Source organism: Alligator mississippiensis, chromosome 5 (assembly GCF_030867095.1).
Source record: "Alligator mississippiensis isolate rAllMis1 chromosome 5, rAllMis1, whole genome shotgun sequence".
In the NCBI taxonomy this organism is placed as follows: Eukaryota; Metazoa; Chordata; order Crocodylia; family Alligatoridae; genus Alligator; species Alligator mississippiensis.
In genome coordinates, this window is record NC_081828.1 from 34241383 (window position 1) to 34261967 (window position 20585).

The 20585-nt window shown below is 46.0% G+C and overlaps 1 protein-coding gene across 2 annotated transcripts in view; it reads left to right on the forward strand.

Annotated features, from left to right (window-relative positions):
- Positions 1–234: 234 nt before the first annotated feature.
- Positions 235–20585, forward strand: part of ABCD3 (ATP binding cassette subfamily D member 3) — a 65205-nt gene continuing 44854 nt past the window's right edge. For both annotated transcript variants that reach the window (XM_019479066.2, XM_014599746.3), the window contains exon 1: positions 235–407. In XM_019479066.2, coding sequence (XP_019334611.1) covers positions 289–407 — 119 coding nt within the window. In that variant the 5' untranslated portion in view covers positions 235–288. The remainder of the gene's footprint in view (positions 408–20585) is intronic.

A 20585-nucleotide genomic window follows, 5' to 3' on the forward strand; every position in this document is an offset into this window, starting at 1 on the left:
TTTTAATCCCCACCTTGTACCAGGGCGCTGCAGGCCTGTGAGCAGGACCAGCCCTCGGGTGAGGGACAACCTTCACCTTGGTGACAGGTGACAGCTCTCCCCGAGGCGCCGTCTGTTGTCCGAGGCTTCCCGCCGCCCGGCCCGGCCCGGCCCGGCCCTCCCCTGGCCCCGGGCCCGGGGGCGGGCGCTGCTGTCGCAATCGCCGGGCGGCTCCCGGCATCCCCCGCGCGCCGCCCGCCTCGGCTCGGCTCGGCTCGGCTCGGCGAGCCGGCTGTGCGGCGCTCCAGCATGGCGGCCTACAGCAAGTACCTGACCGTGCGCTACTCCACCATGGCCGGCGCTACCGCGGCCGCCTGCGCCCTGCTCTGCCTCCTCAACAAGCGGCGCCAGGAGGCTGCGCAGCACGGGTGAGCGCTCGCGCGGGGCGGGCAGCGCCTGGACCCCGGCCCCATCCCGGGCCCTGCCCTGCCCCCGGCGCTGCCCGCAGTGCCCCAGGGGGAAGTGCTGCAGGCGCGGCAGTGCTGGGCAGCGCGGCCCTCGCCCCTGCGGGCCGGGGGGTGGTCTTAAACCCCCGGGACACATCGGGGAGGATGGAGCTCGGCCTCTTCCCACCTCCCGCCCCCCCCCCCCCGTTTTTGCTGCCCAAACGATAAGCTAAGAAAAGCAGTGAGCAGGAACAACGAGCAGGAACAGGTCCCCGGGGCTGAACAGCACCTCAAGATGTGGGCGCTGGTTTGCGTGAAAGCAGTCAGGACAAGAGCCTGCGTGTACCCATTGTGTGGCTTTTGGGGCGCTTGGCTGAATTGAAGAAAATAACAGCCAGGCAGTTTAATCTCAACAGTACATTTTTTAATTGGAGGTTACTCGCTCTAGACGGGGGGTTGCTCAGCCTGTGGGCCAGACCCAGCTCCCAGAGCCTCTTTTTTTGGCCTGTGGGGCTGCCCACAAGTTTGAAAATTTGGTGATGGGGAAAGTTTGCTGCTCCCCTGCTGCCAAATTTCCAGGCCTGTGCAGCACTTCCGTGGGCCAGATAGCATGGCCCTGTATGCTAGAAGATCGGGCACTCAGGCACCAATCCCCGGTGCGTGCGGCCAGTGAAGGGCATGACACAGATGAGCAGTGGTCTTTTTTGGTCCTGTGGGCCCCTGGACAGTCCCAGGAGCTGCTCTTAAATGTTGAGTAGAATGGCATATGTGGTTGGGTGAGGAAAGGAGAGAGTTCTTGCTTTAAAAGGCAGTTTTTAGATCATTCAAAAGCAATTTTGAATCAAAATAATCTGACCCTCATCTAGCCCTTTCTCCATGTCCAGTTTTTTCTTGCATCGTGGCTACTGTAATCTCATTTTTTGGATCCTTGCCTTCCTCAAATCCATTTTACACGCTGCTTCTGCCAAAGCAGTCTTCATTGCTTGTCAGTTTGTCACCTTCCTTCATTGGTGGCTGTTTCTTCCCTGCAGCATTTTATCAGCCGCTGGCTATGAAACTTAGAGTACCCTACCTGTTAAAAGCCTGGCAGATGGTGAACAACAGTTCTTGCATCACTAGCCTACGTACATATCCTCTTATTAGTGTTGCCTCATCCTCCCTCCACCCCATCAGCCTATGTTATACTAATTTGCTGAATCATATCGTTAATGTAGCTATACTTGGAGCAGGGGTAGTCCTTTTATCAAGTTTTTTCTTTTTTTTATTCTGTTCAGTTGGGGCTTGCTTGTCATAATGAAATACACATGGGTTTACCATGTTAATAGTGATACAAATCATCCAAAGCCCTGTGTACCATCTAAATCTTGTGGTGCTCTTCTGCAGGATGTGGGTTCTGGGGAGTAGAGCAAGCAGATGGGCTAGATCAGGGGTTGTCAACCCACAAAGCTCATGGACTGGGAACTCACTGGCATTCAGTGGAGCAGGGACTCTGCCTGTGCTACACTGCAGCTAAGTGGCAAAAAAGTGGCCGGGGGAGAAGTTGTGGTAGCAGCAGGATCCTAGCTTTGGATCCGAGCTGGGTGATTCTAGCCTGCTGCCAGAAAATGTTGCTGAGCCTTGGGCTAGAGAATTTCTTATCACAGCTTGTCAGGAAGAAAGCTCTTTGCAGGTTGTGAACAGGTCTTATCTAGAAGGGGCAGTGGGTCACAGTGTATAGAATCTGAGTAAGGAGCAATGGCTACCCTTCACCTTGTAGTCTGGCCTGTTTCCTTCTCCTAATTACTTGATTGCTTGATTACATTGTCTCTCTGCAGGTAAAAGTGAATTTTACCCTTTGAAAAGGTCTGGTTTCAACATTCTGTTTGGGGAACAACATGAAGTGTGAGGACAGGCTCATACTGGGGTCGATTCAGTGGGATAGTTATACCAGTTACTGTACCAGCAAAACACTTTTATTGTGGGTGTGACTTATACCAATAAATCTGCCCTTTTCTTGGCACTTTTTTCATACCCTACCCTGCTCTTTCCAGTGTATTAAAATAAAATGTACAATAGAAACGCATCAATGCTGTCCATTTTTGCCAACACAGCTTTGGTCACAAACCCCACTTCCTCACTTCCCTGACCAGAGATTGTATCATATATCTGGCCTAGGCCGTGTTTTAGGAATAGTATGATATGAAGCTTGAAGAAATATTAAAGAATTATTTGAAGCATTATTGGAACATAATTTCATAGTGCCCACTCTAACTTTATTATATACTATATTTACTCAAATCCAAGATGAAGATTTTTCCCCATTTAATGTGGGGAGATGGGTCTTGTATTGTATTTGAGGGCCATGGTTGGAGCTGCTGCCTTGCTGGGGCCAGAGTGGGTTTCATAGATTTCATAGACATTAAGGCTGGAAGGGACTTCATGAGATCATTGAGTCCAGCCCCCTGCGCAAAGGGCAGGAAGTCATTTGGGGTCAGATGCTTGCACCGCTTCTGGAGGGAGTCTGTTTCAGACTCTGGAGACTCAGACGTAAAGTATTTTAGATTGGGCATAAGCAAAAACTTGTCTTCCAGCAATTTGTGACCATTGGACCTCGTCTTTCCTTGGTGCCCAGGTGGACAGATATTCTCCCAGATCCAGATGCACACCCCTGATATACTTATATCAGGTTGAGGTGGCTTGTGCAGTGGGGGGGCATGGGGAAGACCACACAGTGGTGGGGAGTGCAGGGAGGAAAGATGCTGGGGAGTCTGCTCAGAGTTGGAGGGGGGCAGTTTAGGAGACAGCACAGTGCAAGATGGGGGGAGCTGGGGAGACTGTGTGGTGTGGTATGGGGTTAGGGGATGCAAAGGAGACCATGGGCAGGAGTGCAGGAGGAGACTAGAGGAATGGAGGGGACCACATAGGGAAGATGTCAGGGGGTGACTATGGGGAAGAATGTGGTATGTGGCACAGGGGAGCTGCAGTGGCTCTGGTCCTGACCTGGCCAGGGCTGGAGCTGCTGCTGCCAGTGCCACTGCTATCTGGGCAGGGCCTGGGGACAGCTGAAGCTACTGCAGGGTAAGTGAAAGCAAGGGGAGCAAGTGGCAGGGGGAGCAGGCACCAGGTAGGTAATTGCTAAATTTGAATTTAAAATGAATTTTAAATGACTCTTCAACAATTAGAATCTATACATGGAAAATTATAACAAACATAATTTTCCCATGCATAGAAACTAATTATTGGAGGTTGTCTTAAATTCAAAGTTGTCTTGGATTCCGGTACTAGGCAGTTGCAGGAATGTTGTTTGTTTTGTCAACTCTCACCCACATTTCTTATGTATTTGGGCTTAAGGGCAAGGCACAGTGTGACTCAGTGGCAATGTAAGAGTAATTAAGTTAGTGTAATAATATATACATTTTCTTAGTAGGGCAAAGATCAGTTTTATGTAATTCCAGTTGAGTTGGTTTAATCATTTCATGTGTCTGAAAACCTGATGACTGATGATATAAAACTTAAGCATTTTGTCATTTATGGGCACTTGAGTTATACAATATATTTTTTAGTCTGCCAGCTAAAAATAGTTGCTTTCCTTTATGTAAATGACTTTAAAATATGTGTCAACATTTAAAAGCAAAGAGTTCCATTCTTCTGTGGCACCCAGTAATGAAAGACTTAAAAACTTGAAATTAAAACGTACCCAAGGATTTCTCTCATATCAGATAAAATTAAGAAGTAAGGTTGATATCTCTAAAATTTTCTCATAGAGCAAAGTAGGAGAATACATGTTTTAGAATAGGTTTTGGTTTTTGTTTTAAGAAATAAACATAAATTAATAACTATACAAATAATACAGTCCTGATGTGGAAGAAGTAGAACTGATGCATCTACTTCTGTAGTTCAGTTGAGTACATATTCATGTTATATTTAAGCAGGATCTTTTGTTACGCTATAACTAGGGACCTACCAAAATTCCAATTGTGCTATTTTCGCGGAAACTGTAATTTTGGGTGGGCTCTGCGAAAAAAGCACAGATGCTGCGCTTTTGTGGACTTGCAAAAAAAATAAATAAATAAATAACCCCCCCACCCCAACCTACCAGCAAGCAGAGAAAAGTGTATGGGAAACTCTGCAGTCTTGGGGTTTGGGGAGAGGGGAAGGCAGAGGGGGGAGGTCTGGGGGAGGGGGTGGGAGAGGTGGAGGGGCTGAAGCAGTCCTGCCTGCCCCCCCCTTTCCCTCCCCCCTGCCCTCCGCCTCTACCTCCCCCCACCCAAGACTGCAGGGCTTCCAACATGCTTTTCTCTGCTTGCTGGTAAGTTTACTTTATTTTTTTTGCAGTAACCCCACCAGAAATGGGGAGCCCGTTCCTTGGGGATGGCTTGAAACCACAGCTTAATTACCCTGATTAAGCCCAGGAAGTCATTAATTGATGCTTAATAACATGTGGATTAATGGCTTCCCTAGGCTTAGTGGGGTAATTAAGCCACTGGTTCAGAGCATGTAGCAGTCTGCAGGGAGGGGTGGGACTTCTGGGGCCTCTCAGCCAACCAGAGGTGTGGGGGGCCCCGCAGCACTCAGCCCACAAAAATGGTGGCCGGCTCAAGGATCTGCCTGCAAAATTGGCTGGCCACCTCCTTGAGTTTGGTAGACTCCTAGGTATAACTATTATCTGATTTCATGCAGACACATCATGGATGAAATTCTGATTCAAATGACGATGAGAGCAAAACGTTCCCATATCGCAGTTAGCTTGCCTAGAGGACTGCAGCTTTTTATGGCTACCAGCTACTCTTAACTCAAGTGGCAAAGGTCCCTAACCCTGCAGATGACACAGTGAGAGGCCATTGTGGATTTTTTTTCACACTTTTTCATTATCGGATGCATTTTTCTAACCGAAGACTAGGTAGATGTTTCTTAATGACAGCTTACATGATATCATTTGTTTGCTCACCTAAGTCATTTAGATAGTAAAACAAAAAAGGTTTGGTAATACAAACATGCAAAATTAAGAATTAAAAGTTACATGTGCAGTTATATGTAATTATAATAGTAAAGACTGTATAATGAATGTATGTAGGTGTGGTTCATTTAGGGCAACCTGAATGCATATATTTTCTGGCTTGCAAAGTCAAGCAGTCAAAAACTTAATTTCTTTTGACATAGGTGCTATATCAAAGACCTAATTTCTTTGCTTCCAAATTTTATGCAAGAATTACAGTGCTTGTAAGCTACATAAGTGATATGCTTAGGCATGTAGCTTTTGAGAAGTGCACAGTAGATTTATGGGTTCTGCATAATAAATAGAAGAATAATCTCTCTATTTTCATTACTGTGTCCTCAAATCACTGTAAAAGCATCGTTACAGAAGAGTATGAATTGAAACACTGTTGTTGCAGTAGGACTGACCCAGCTTTTCCATGAGAGAAGATCTTCAAAGTGATCAGATGATTTGCTTGAAACAAGCAAATATTTGCTACAGTGCAGGTGAAAGTCAGTATACTTCACTTGTAACATCAAGCAGACTTGCAGTTAGGTCCTCTTAGGTGAAAGTTAATATATTATTTGATTAGATTACCTTTGTTCTAAATGCTATGTGATCATTAAAAACCACATGTTTTGAAAAAGAAGCTGTCAAAAACAGGACAGTGTTTAAGTCATGGCTTGGTTACTCGAGAAATAAAATCTTAGCATCATAAGAAACTTATCTTTCCTCAAGTTTCAGATCTAGCTAGTGAGAAATAGTCCTGATTTTCCTTGTATAGTAAAGGGCTCTTCAGCTGATTATTTTTTAAGGTTCCCAATTCATTTAGGTATTGTGTCCCTAAATTTGCTATGTGTGTATGAATTAAAAAGTTGACATAAAACTTATGTCATCCATATGCTGATGATATTTATTTATTTATTTAATTTTTAAAAAATGTATATGCCACCCTATCCAAAGAAGGCTCAGCATCGCTTACAATAAAACCCCCAAGGTGTGAAACAGAAACAGACTTCCCAAATGATACCTAAAAACCTTAACAACTTCACCCCAGCCAGTCCTGTTTCTCTGCCTCTCATCCAGGAGAGCCTCACCCTCCACCCATCCCAACCACACTTCCCAATCTTCCCAAGATCCATTCACATCTGGGTCTTGTGTGACAGAAAACCTTTTGCCATATTCTTCACTCCCCAGTTTCAGACCCACTTGTTTGCAGCTTCCTCTCCCCTAGGTAAGCCACGGCTCTCCCAGAACCCAAACATCCTTCACCACATGAACAAGCCATTCAGTTCAGTAGAGCAATAGAAAATGACAAAAGCCTTTCCATCTCTGCTTCACACTGCCGAGGGGCAGCACCAATGGTGGGGTCTGCATCACGTATAATGGCTTTGTATAATTGTTAAATGATGCATGGTAGGCTGGATTTCTAGTATATTGCATGGGAAGAATCTTTGGGGGGAAGCTAATGATCATAATTCTACAATGTGTTTGAGAGGAATAAGAGGAAAGGAAATAACCTGAATGTTTTCCTTGGAAAGCAACATGATATAGCAGATAAGCTGGGCTGGGCACAGGTAGTCAGGAGATCTGAGTTCTTGTTCTGGGTTTAGCTGTCATCATTTCTGTGACCTTGGGCAAGTCATTACCTTCCTCGTTATTCTTATTTCTCCCCACCATCCTGCATCTGTATTGTCTACTTGGAGTGTAACATACTTGGAACAGGAATTTTTCTTTCTTATTATATGTTTGTATGGTGCCTGTCGCAATCTTAGGTGACACCTCTAGCCTTTACTGGAATACAACTTACAAATAATATCCTGAAATGTCTTTCTTGTAAATGTTGGCTTCTTTATCAAATCAAAAACAAATACAATCAAAGTCCATGTAGTTTATTTATTTTTTGTTTAAATTAGCATCTTGCTAGAGGTCTTACATTCCAAATCTAGTAATGCACTTTGTAAAATCCATATAGAAATCCCTTAGAATGGCTGGTTTTTTTGGCTACTGAGCTTCAATATTGGCTCCTTATCTCACAAGAGTAATGTGTGCAGTGTTGATAACTGATGTGAAGTTTCCAATAGAACTCTTGACATTGTAGACCTCCATTACATGTGTATGCATCCTGTATGTGTGAAACTGGAGTCCTTTGAACAACAGCATCTGTCTGGTGTATGCGTGCATGCTGTTCCATCCTGGGCTCCCAGGCGGAATTATAAAGGGCTATGATTCTCTTCAGTTTTCTTTTGTTGTCAGTGCCACTGACAGTAAATATCTAACCTGTTACTCTTTCTTCCTACCAACCCAGTAAAAGGAGAGCAGGCTCTTGAGGGATGTCACTGCCCAGACCGTTGATATCAGAACTTGAAGCTAGTACTCAGCAGTCCCCACTGAAATAATCTTTTATCTCCAGGCAGTTCAGTTAGTCTGCCCTGTGGATTGACAAGTTCAGGCATTTTAGGAGATCGTGAAATGTTATTGTAATAACACTGTGTGTAGAAGTAATGGCCATTCAGGGGGAAGTTTACACAAACACTTTAACATTATGACTACTTTCTCAATTCCCATCAAGATCACCCTCTACATTAATGAGGTCATAATGGAACTGGGCCAGAGCCTTCTAGCAAACTTGTACCACTGTTCAGACATTCTCTGAGAAGGTGGAAAAATGCTATGCAGTCCTTCCAAAAATTTCACAAATCATTCCTGTTTAAGGTTAACATCTATTGCCAGCCTTATAGCAACTATCTGTGGCAAATTATCAAGCATTATTTGTAAGGTGCAGTTTGTTAACATAGGAGATGATGAGTCCCTTTTTACCCAGGCTTGCCCAAGATGCTGAGGAGGAGATGAAGAGCTAGGTAGTTGCCAAATCCATGGACGCTTTGGACATGATTGCAAGTTGATGACCACAGCTATGACCAGAACGTAAGCCCCCTGGCTTTTGGCTATGGGAATACTGTGGAAGGTGCATAATATTTGTAAGACTTAACTTTCAAAGGGGTGGAGCTCTTCAGTTTAATGCAAAGTAGCCCACTCTGAAAACCTGGGGAACATCATGAAATCCCCTGTGATTTAGATACTGTCCATCTACAGGAAGCCCTATAAATACCTTCTGAGGCAACAGATGCACCTCCTAAGGCAGAAAGTCAGACTATGAGCAATAGAAATGATGGTGATATCAGAAAAAGCTGCTGTCATCTGCCTTCTTTCACACACCTCCTTGTTAGTTGCATAAGCAATTTAACTGAAATATCAGGGTTTATATCAGAACTGATCAGGAGTCAGCAGCTACCTCCAGGAACTATTTTGCCTTGTTCTGCCAGGTATGGTCTGATACAAGGTGAGACAAATAGGTGGTGGATGTAGTCATTCATGGCTGCCCTATCCATCTTCAGGGACCCTTCTTATCCCCCCAAAATAGTTTCATAGCTTTGTCCAGGAGCAAGAGAAGAGGTTCCCCAAGAGTACAGAGGAAGAGGCTTCTAATCTCAGAGGCTTCTAATTAATCTCAAAGAAGGAAGAATATCTTTGTTCTACCATGGACCTGAGTAGACTATATAAGCTATTACAATAAAAACCTGGAACCAAGGTGAATATTGTAGGCTTAGGCATGTCAGTTTGTTTTGAATGGGAACTCAACCTATTCTAGACTTGATAAAGCAGATTTTTATAGATAATACAGCTGCTATGTGCTGTATATGCACAGATTAGGGCTGTGCGAAGCGGCTATGTCTTGTTTCGAGTTTGGATTCAGCCATTTTGGATAACAGTGATTCATTTCAGTGTTTTAGATCACTGCTTCGTTTCGATTCAGCTGAATCTTGTTGTGGAGTTTTGACGCTGTTTCAGAGATTTGGATTGGCCGGGAAGAGGCAGGCACAACCAGGCGGTTGCAGGTTCTCCCGCTGTGCCTGCCTCTCCCTGGGCGGCGAGAGCTGCAGGAGAAGCCCTCACGGCTGCCCCTGCCCAGCCCCTGCCCAGTCCTGGCACTTTAAAAAAAACACAACAAAAAACAAAAAAGCCCTGCACTCATCAGCTGCAGGAGTGGCGGTTGGGGCCTCTGGGTGCTCATGACAGAACCAGTTGTTGGGCCAGACCCATCATGGAATAGGCATGTGGAGCTGGTTTGCAGGTGCAATCCAGAGCTTCAGCCGAGCCCTGAGCGCTGGATCTGGCCAAAAACCAATCCCATGCACCAACCTGGCCTGACCTCATGCCCTGGATCTTACTGTGGAGTGACCCTGTGTGCTGGCCTGGGCCCACATGCTGGATCTGGCCATGGAGTGACCCTGCGCATTGGTGCAGTCTGGCACACAGGGCTCTATCATTATGCCTGGAGGGCTCCCCATCAGCATTCCCTCTAAGCTGTGTGGTGTGTGTGGCTGCGCAGGCATGCCTGACAGCATAGCATGAGTGCGCCTGTGCAGCTGCGCACACCACATAGCTTAGAGGGAACGCTGCTCGTCATGAGTCAAGAAATTTGGCCGTGGCGGAGTGGTGGCAGTTAATGCTGCCACCACTCCCTTGTTGCCAAATTTCTGGATTCATGGACAGCTCCACTGGCCAGGTGACATGGCCTGTGGGCCAGAGGTTGAACAACACTGCATTGGAACACTAGGACATATTCTGTAAAAGCTCAGCTGTCTTCTGTGTGGTTTGCACATGTCACCTTTGGGGATCTGATGTGGAATAACTCATCAACTTTGCCAAGCAGTATACCTTGAATTCAACTGATCCACAATGACCTTTTCATCGTGATAAATCTTAATTACTGTAGGATAACACTGATTATTTCTGGTACTTATTTCCAACAACATTCTGCAAGCTTTCCAAAAGGGAAGCACCATCTCTGTCTCAAAATGTTTGCAATACAAACATTGATTTTCTCAGGGAGACTTTTTATTTATGTAACTACTAGAGTTTTGTACTGTCAGTTAATGGGGGCATTTGTATTTAGAGTTTGCTTACACTGCACATATGTAGTATTAATCCTTTATCCTGGTCTTCCTTTATTCTGGATGTCATTATCTCTTTTGCTAGCTAATGCTTTTAGAAGTCATTTTATATTTATTCCAGACTTGCCATGTATGAACACATGCTTGTATCAGAAGCTCAGCACTTTTCACCAAAGAGTTCCAGAGACTTGGTATAACCCAAGTGAAACACTATACTAGATTAGTGGTAGTAAAAATCAAACTTTGGTCTTGTCTACCTTACAGAGTTCTTCCAGCAAAGCTATATCAGCTAGGGGTATGAAATGTTCATGCCCAGTAGCCAGCATAGCTGTGCCAGCAAAATCCCCGAATTGAGCTGTAGGTTTCTGCTAGTGCCCAGCAGAGATTCAACCATTCAGGAAAGCTTGCATAACTCCTTTTTTCCTGAGCTGGCTGCCCGCATCACAGGTGTCTTAGCCCTGCCACCATAGTTAAAGCAGCAGTAGTCCTGCTGTGTAGATTAAGCCTTCACTTCGGGAATGTTGGTAGCAGGACTAAAAAAGGTGTAGACTCTAGTTTCTTGTCTAGTTTGTTTAGGCCAGTGGTTCTCAACTGGGGTGTTGTGAGAACTCTGCCAGAAGTGCTGCAACTCCAGCACTACTGCCACATGGTGAAATTGCCCCGTGTGCCTCTGTTTTCAGGAGGCACGTTGAAGCTGAACTGACAAGCAGCTGGAGCAAAAAGCTGTGCCTCCCTGCAGGTGTGTGGGGAAGTTTCATCCTGTAACAGTAGCAGCCCAGGGATAAATGCTGCTGTCATCTGGAGATAAATGCTGCTGTCACCAGGTAGAACCTCTGTTTGCAGGAGGCACACTGGAGCTGAACCGAAAATAGCTGCAATAGAAACAGCATGCCTGCCTGCATAGTGTAATGCAGGTAGACTTGTCTTTTTGTTGGAGCCGCTTGTCAGATTGGCTCTGATGTACCTCCTAAAAACAGGCTTGGGGAACAGTCACACTTGCTGTGAATGCATTTGTTTCTGGGAAACACTGGGGTTGGATTGGGAAGGGCTGTGGCAAGAGGATATGCTCCTGCTACAGCTGCTTCCTGATCCAGCTCTTCAGGAGGCAGAAAGTCCAGTTCCACCTGGCTGCCGCAGGCATGGCACTGGGGTTAATATAATTTAATGACCTAATCAATTACCAACACAATAATAGAATTGTCATCTTATATTATGATACATGTATTTTAATTTTTTTAATTGGGTGTTGCTAAAATTTGAAAACTCTTGAAGGGATGCCTGTAGTCTACAAAGGTTGAGAACTGCTGGATTAGACACTGAGTAATTTAAATTTTGTTCTCTACTTATTGTTACCTTGTCCTCCTTGTCTTTCACACTTCCTTTAGCAAACTGTTAAGAGTTATTAATTGGGACCCCCACGTTCTTTGGAGCAAGAACTATTGCTTCTGTGTGCTGAGTTAGATTGTTGTTTTTTCCAAAGGACTTCACAAAGAAGGTCAGTATTAGTAATCCCTTTTTACAGATGGGGATCTAAAGCACAAAGGAAACTGTTGAGATTATGCAGGAGCAAAGCTAGAAAAAGAACCCAGGTCTCCCAGGTTCTAATCCAATGTCCAGTGGCCATACTGCCCTGAAGGCCCTTTTATACTGGTGTAGTTTGCAGTCATCCCAAGCTTTTTACTCTTGTCATGGTTTTGGTAAAGTAGTGCTCTTAACTGAAACAATTATATTGGTAAAACTGTTAAATGTTGGCCAGCCAATGTTAAATACAGCACTTGAAATGTTCATAGACCTGGGGTTATACAATGACTTTGAGTATTCCAGTACTGATAAGCCAGTGTTATCAAGAAAAGGAAAAGAGGGGTTTTTAATGTATGTATGTGTGGGAATTTTTAAAAAACTTTGCTAAATGGCCCCTATAACTCTTCGAATATAATTTGCAGCTTTGTTTCCCAATAAGCTCTGGGAAGCTTCAGATACTTTTCATTGAATGTAACAAAACAATTCATACTTTCTTTTCTTCCTGGGATTTTCACCTTTTGCGTATGTACATATTGACAACTAAGGTGTATAGTAAGTTTCTTCATGAGCAACTAGTATGTGTGCTCCCCACTCAACTTCTCAGAGTTGAAGAGGTTGAATGGTAAACTTAAAAGGTTGAATGGCTGCTGTGTACTTTCTTTATCTCCCTAAATAGAAAAAAAATGGTGTGATTAGAAATTATTTAACTACCATATTTACTCAAATATAAGATGCTCCCTGAATATAAGATAACCACAAATGTAAGATGACACCTCCTTCCCCCCCCCCCCCATAATTAGATTCTGTATATGGAACATTTATAAATTTGTTACAGTAGTATGTGTGTATATAATGCATATATATATATATATATATAAACACACACACATATGTGCATATATGCATTATATATGTGTATATATATATACATACACACAAGTACAATTTTTTTTGTAAAAATATATTTCTCTCTCTATATGTATATGGTTATATATATCTAAACTGATCCCGTTACAGAAAAACTGCACCCGCGCACATGTACAAAGGCCCACTGGCCACCCATACCTGTTACAATGTCCGTAACCGTGCGCAAAACACACAAAAGACACAGTCAGTCCTTTCTGGTCTCTCGGACCAGCCCTCCCTTCATGTCCACCCGTGCCCTGCTTCTGGGGTCAGGTAGTCAGTTCACAGGGTCTCTTTGTCATTGTTGCTCCAGCTTCCACTGGAGGACCCGCTGCTGCTGTTATTACTGTCGCTGTCCTCTGTTCCGCTCATCTGTTTCTCTTCTCCGCTGCCATCGCTCTCTTCTTCCCTCGGCGGGAGTTGTATGGTCCTGTGTCACGTGTCCCTGTGCCAGGTGGCGTTCGCTGTGTCTTCTCCATCCTCTGCAACCGATTTCTGGTAGTAGGTCCAGAGTTCACTTAGCACCATCTTCACACAGTACCTCTACGTCCATTTGTCTGTACAGGAGCAGGTTCCTGGCCTTCGACAAGGCGCTCCTGACACAGGATGCAAACTGGTTGAACTGGAGTGAGGGACTCCCCAGGTTTTTGTTGAGGTGCCCGTACAGCATGGCCTTGCCGGTTAGCCAGCTGACGCTGGTCACCGCTTCGCAAAGCTGCTGTACCCTCTTCCATACCTCTTCGGCACAGGTGCAGAGCCATAGGAGGTGTGTTTTTGTCTTGGTGGCCCCGTGGCATTTGGGTCTCCCCAGCTGCCCCTCTCTATGTCTCCGGGCCCTTACTGGGAGAGCTGAGTGAGCTATAAGCCAGTTTAGGTCCCTGTGATCTTTGCGCAGTTCCTTGCGGTGGATGCATTCCCACACAGCTTGGCATGCGTCACCCGGGAGTAGGTCCACGGGTGACGTGGTGTCCCTTAGTCTCACCGTCTCCTGGATCTTCCTGTGGCTTTTCATGGTCGCTGGGCCCGTATTCTGGAGGCCGTACACGTCTCAGCATCGGTTCAAGGTCTCATAGAACCAGGGTGGTGCCATGATCAATGGCCTGTGGTTAGTCAGGGTGAAGACCCCCCCACAGCGTCTCAGAATGTGCCCTGCAAAGTACCTCACGAGACGCACCATTTTGGTGTCTGCCTCTGTCATACAAACTATGCATGATGTTAGTCCAAAGCCCAAAATGGTCATGATGTACCATATGTTTCATTGGACTGGGCCCCAGCAGATTTGACAGCATTTCAAGCCATGGTGACCCCACAGCTTAGCACTGCTCAGTACATTTGTATACTCAATATCTTCCACAAAAGATAGATGTGCTAATGAGTCCCCCACACTCATGACTGGAATCAGGTGTTCTTGTCATGAGTCCTGGGATGCTCCAAAAATGTATATGCAGATGAGGCTCAGGGAAACCTGGTTCAGCTCCAACTTGTGGAGGATGGATGGGGCCACACTAAACATATGCAACAGGCTGAGAGAGATGGCAACAGAGGGATTCTGGATGAATTGTTTGTGGCCCCATTTGGTGATGTTTGCCAGACATTTAAGGCTGGTGAAAGGAATCGGAGAGAATGAGAAAGTAAGGTGCAGTTCAGCTGTGGGAGTGAAGAGAAAGTCGAAATGTATTCAGTGTAGTGGCTCACTATGACTTGAAAAGGAGTGCTGATGGGGGACTATGTCCTTGGCCATTTGGCTAGGAGCAAGCACTGCTAAGTAGCATCTGAACTCCAAGGCTTATTGCCTGAGGTTGCATGTAGGATGCTACTCCAAAAAAAAAAAAAAAAGTTTCCATCAGCATATTTGTTGATATGTGGGCCACGTGTTTTGTAGTCATGTTCAGTGCTGGCTGCATTTAATCACCTTCATAGTTGGTTTCCATTACTGAGGACATGCTGCTTTTGGCAGCAGTTTAATAAAAGACAGTATATTAAATGAGGCTTCTTTGTATGCAGTTATAAGGTGAAAGGCTTTTTTCCCTTTGCTGATTGTCCTGTATTGGAGTAAACATGGTACGTTATTCTGTCAAAGAAAGACCATCAGCTAAGCCAGTGAATGTGTATAGACAGCTCCACTTCAGTGCCGACTTCTGGATGAGCAAAATTCACTTAAATGCATAACAATAATGTAGGTCCCAATTTTTACCTGTTTACTTCAGGCGTGTCAATCATACAGCCCATGGGATGGATCTGGCCCAGGAACCATATGATCCAGCTCATGAGTCTTAGACCAACCCTTCTTAGAGTGTATGGCATCAGTCTGGCATGTGGCCTGGAACCTGTGCTGAGGGTGTGGCTAAGAGCACAGGCAATCAGTTGGGAGATGTGCGCTTCATGCATTGCCTGCACCGGACCAATCCTGTATGCTGCTTTTGGGGTTGGTCCTGATTGGGCTATGCCAGAGTCAGCATATAGGGCTGGTTTAGCAGGCCACTGCATGCAGCACATGTCCCATGCTGACCCCTTGTGCCATGGGCAGCACCATGCAGCACCCTCCTGGATCAGCACTGCATTCTGGCTCTAGGGCACGCAGTCTGGTGTCCGATCCAGTCTGGCAGGGTCCTGCATGCAGTGGGTGCCTCGTGCCAGTCCCCTAGGCCCCAGTAGACTTGCCCTGTCCTCTGGCTCCAGTGTGGTCCGGCCTGTAGACTAACCCAAAGAATCTGTGTCTGGATTAATTTGACACCCCTGGTTACTTCATAGAAAACAGGTTATTTGTATGTCAGTTATGATCCTGAATCACTTAAGTGCATAGTATTTTTCAGCCTACTTTATATTGTAATTCAGTGTCAGATACTTGTGTAGTATTTGGCACCAGAAGAAGCGAAGGGGAAGCAATTATTAAAGAATTTCTGTTAGAAGCTTTGGAAATAACAGGAGCTAATCAATTCTGGGGCAGCTAGTATCACAGTACTGACAGCTGTTGAAGTGGGTTATTTTGTACTTAATGGCACTGCTTGCATCACATTCAGGTAAGGGCATAACCTTTTTTTTATTTCTGGGATTGTGCATTTAAATAGGGTATATTGCTTCCAACTTGGCATCTGAGCTGCCAAATTCCCTGTAGCATTTGAGTGCCTTCCATGTACTATCAATACCAAGGTCACCAGCAGACTTCATGGAGTAATTGACCCTTTTCTGTTTTCATGTCAGAACTCTGCTTAGGAGAAGGGCTTTGTTATTAATAGAGAATTGAAGTAGCAGAGCTGAAAGGTCTATTAGTTTTATTCTTATAGTAGAAGACTTTTCTGTAAAGAGAGTGGTCTGGCAGCCTTTCTTAAAGATGGTCAGGCTCTGGATTCTTCTCTGGATGTTTGTTCCATGGCTGGATCCTTTCAATCAAGAATGAACATTTCATTATTGATCTTGTACTCTGGCTTATCACATTGGCTCATATATCAACATTTGGTATTTGTAGCTGAGGCTTGATCTAATTTCCTTGAAAACTGAGATCAAGGTCTTAAATTGACATCAGGAGCCAATGGAAAGATTTACATTGTAGGGAAGTACTAGGTTTTTTGGTTGGTTTGTTTGTTTCCTCCTTCCCTTCCTTAGTAATAGACTTGTTTATTTATTAATTTTTCCTGTGCCCCATGTTGGGGAGCTCTGCTCAGATTATCCTTCTCTCCCATCCCTTCTCTGTGTGCTGTGGAATTTGGGAAGCTTGTAAAATGCTCTTATCTTTTTGGTTTCTTCAGCCTTGACTGCTGTGTTAGCTAGCCTGCATTTCCATTGCTGTCTGTCTGCAAAATGAATTTTATCTCTGGTCTAATTGGACTGTGTAGAGCAGGGATGCTCAACCTCCAGCCTGTGGCCAAATGCAGCCTGAGGATACTTGGAACTTGGCCTGTAGGGCTCTCCCTGGTTTGGGTAATTTGATGGGTAGGGGAGTAGTGGCCACTAATACAGCCACCCTTGCCCCCCACACCAGTCTCCCAAACTGCAAGCCCTGCATAGTTGGTTGGAGCCGGGCTGCTCCCCCTTCATTTGGCGGGGCCAGGCCATACCGCCTTCCTTCACACCTGGATTGGGACCGAGTTGGGACATACCTCCTTCCCCACTCCCATGAGGCCGGGCCAGGCTACATCCTCTTTCCTCCCCTGCAGGACCAGGTGGGAGCTGGACCGCACCCCCTTTTTCCTGTGAGGCTGGTTTGGGGCTGGGCTGCCGTCCTCCATGTGGCTGGATGGTGCACACCATGCCTTCCCTAGGTGCTGGACCAGGACAACCTGTGGACAGATTGGGCACTGTCTGTTTGGCCCAGGGGGCAAAGGGTTGAGTACCACTGGTGTAGAGAGTATGCACTATAATCCAGTTACCATACTCCTGTGGGGAAAAAACATTTTCCCAAAGCTAGATGCAAGTGCAGGCTGTCACAACCCAAGGGTGTGATTTTTGTTTGTGTGTGCTTTGGCACTGCTAAATTATTTTCCCGCCGTTTGTAGGTTTCTTTGCAGGGTGCATTTCTTCGTTGCAGCTCAGAAATGCACGTTGCAAGGAGTTCCCGCCATTTGTATTTAAATTTGTGCCCCACTGTTGGCTAGTTCTAAATTATTCCCACATGGCGGCTAGCGATTGGCTTGCTAGCCATATAAGAGGCTTGAGTGGTTTCCGCCCAAGTTGGAGGACTCCACGAACATCAGGAGGAGGAGACTTCACGTCTCGTGAAGATCTCTAAGCGCTGCGGAGCCTATTGGACCCAGCGTGAATATCAAGAAGGCAACAGGGGTCTGATCAGCCTCTCGCCTCTCCCAGTCGCCAAACGATCCCTCGACGTACCCTTCCCTGCGCGCAGAGTTCCACGGAGCCTAGCAAACTTCGTGTGAGTGAATTTTGAGTGAATCCAGAGCTCTGTCCGAGTCCTAAAACTAGGATTTAAGCAAAGTATTCCTGGAAGCTTTCCAGCCTGCACCGCGACCATCTACGGTGTAAGTAAACAATCTTAAACAACCATTAAGCGTCCATGCCTAATTCTAGCGTGCCGCCTGCCTTCCCCGACCCGGCATGTCCGGGCTGCTGGCCACAGCCCGCCGCACGCGAAAAAAGGGCCTCAGATTGCTCCCGGCCCGCACGCAGGCAAGTTGTAGGAAACAACATTAGTTTTCTGTCTGTGGCAGAATACTGAATTCTGTAGCAAAAATATTGAACTCCATGACATCCTGAAAAATAGTAAATTTCCATATAACTCCAGCTGTGAATGCTCCCTGCAAGTATCTCTCAGACATAGACAGGTTTCCATGTAGACTCAAGCAGATGTCACTGTGTTAAGTTAGGCTCCTGGGGAGGTCAGTCTGCCAGCTCAGTGTGCTGCTGCACCCCAGCTCAATGTGCTGCAGAGGGGCTGGTTAGGGCATGAGGGTGCTCCAGGGTGGGGCTAGCCAGCAGGCAGCCCCTGCACTATAGCACCCTTGTGCTTCAGCCAGCTCTGGTCACCATCTACACATGCACTGCAGTGGAGTACATAACTCTGCCATAAGATAGTACTTGTGTTGGGCAGTACAATCCTACAGTGGAGTTAATTAGTTTACTCTGACCTAATAGCGTTGCACGTGTAGACAGTGATGCTTTACTATGGAGCTTACTAGTCAATTCCACTGTAAAGCACTTATGTAGATACCCCCAGTGTTTTTTAAAAAGACATTTTTATACAAAAATATTGAAAAGTCAGGCACACAAAAGTTAGAAAATGCCACAGCTTGAATTCAGTTCCCTGGTTGAGATGTTTCATGACAAGCAACACTACTTTTTTTGTTGTTGTTACTTACGGGGTCTTTGAGTACTTTTGATGGGATTGCCTCAGCCTGTAACCTATTGACTTCTGAATGTCGAATCTGATCTGTTCTAAAACACTAGGACGTTTTAAGAATCCCTGGCCAGAAACTTCATGATTTATGGGAAAAACTGAAAAGAGGAAATGAGGAGCTTATAGAGCCCGTTTCTTTGTGGAGAATGGGGAAGAGAAGAATGGAAATGGCCCACAGGGAGAACTCTTCCTATGAGGGAAAGAGGAGCAGGGATATGCAGAACCCTTGGCACTGAGGAGACGAGTTAGGGGGATGGGTTGCAGTGTCCTTAAAATACAAGAAGATGATATTGTGTCATATAGGAAACTTGTGGGGGAAGTAATGAAGGAATACCAGGAGCCCTTGGGATTTGCAGTGCCTTAGTTTATGGGAGCCATTAAGCATGCGTATTTTTCTGTAAGGAATTTTCACATCACTATCACAATCAATTTGTACTTCATTCCAAATTTCTTGGTAGGTTTTCTGCCTCTCCCAGTTTCACTAATATTAATATTCTTGTCTCAACTTCCTCAGTCACGTTGTCAGGGATTGTCTCTGCTGCAATAGTTTGCTCAAATTATTTTGCTCATGTTAGCCTTGGTCAAGGTAGAATGGCCACCCTATAGAACACTAGGGCTACACAGAATAGTTTGATTAGTAGCACACAGAGATTACATTAGCAACGAGGTTGGGCTACCAGCTGGGGGTTGTACTAATTTGAACTGTAGCCCATAACTGTATCCCTACGGTATTACTAGGGACCCACCAAATTCATGGGCCCTGGCAGCCAATTGCAAAGCTGTAGCACGACCAGGGTCCTCAATTTCACGGTTGTATCAAGGCCGGGGCTGCCATTTTGACGACCGTGCTGGGCAAGCAGTTTCAGCTGGGTGGCTCCTACCCCAATACCCGAGGCTCTGGCTTCATCTCCCAGCCGCTGGATCTGGAGCCAGAGCCCTGGCACTCTGCATGAGACTGAGCTCCACTCGCTTGTGCCGGAGCAACCCGGACCGTGTTCCCACCAGTGCCCGCAGCCCAGCTGGGTGCTGCTCTGCACCCCCTGCCTCCAGATCCAGGATCTGGAGCTGGGCTTTCATGGGCAGGGGTACTCTCTCTCCCCTCCCAGGGACTTTTAGCAGGCTTTACCCTGCTTCCCTCCTCTCCCCTTCCTCCCTCCCCTTCTGGAGACAGAGATGGAAACTTTTCCTGCCTCCCTCCCAGGAGACAGGCAGTCTGCCCCCTTTTTTTCCTCTTTGCTCCTTTCCCCCCTCTCCACCCTTCTGGGAGACAGTGGGTTCCCCACGCTTTTTCACAGGGAAACGGCTATGTTCAAAGAGCCAGCAAAAAGCTATTCCATGGGAGACTGCCAATTACACAGTTTCTGTGAAATAGTGAATTTCATAGATTCATAGATGTTTGGGTCAGAAGGGACCTTAGTAGATCATCGAGTCCAACCCCCCGCCTGGGCAGGAAAGAGCACAGGGGTCAGACAGCCCCAGCCAGGTGTATGTCTAGCCTCCTCTTAAAGACCCCCAAGGTAGGGGAGAGCACCACCTGCCTTGGAAGCCCATTCCAGATTCTGGCAGCCCTTACCGTAAGTTTTTCCTGATGTCTAACCTAAATCAGCTCTCCATCAGTTTGTCGCTGTTGTTCTTAGCTACCCTAAGGGGTGCCCTGGTAAACAGAGCATCTCCTATTCCTTAATGTCCCCCCCAGTGAACTTGTAGGTGGCCACAAGATTACCTCTCAGCCTTCTCTTGCAGAGGCTGAAGAGATCCAGGGCCATCAATCTCTCTTCATAGGACTTTGCCTGCAGGCCCCTAACCATATGAGTGGCCCTCCTCTGAACCCTCTCGAGATTTTCCACATCCCTCTTGAAATGTGGTGCCCAAAACTGGATGCAGTACTCCAGCTGCAGTCTTACCAATGCTGTATAGAGGGGAAGTATCACTTTCCTGGACCTGTTCATCATGCACCTGCTAATGCAGGA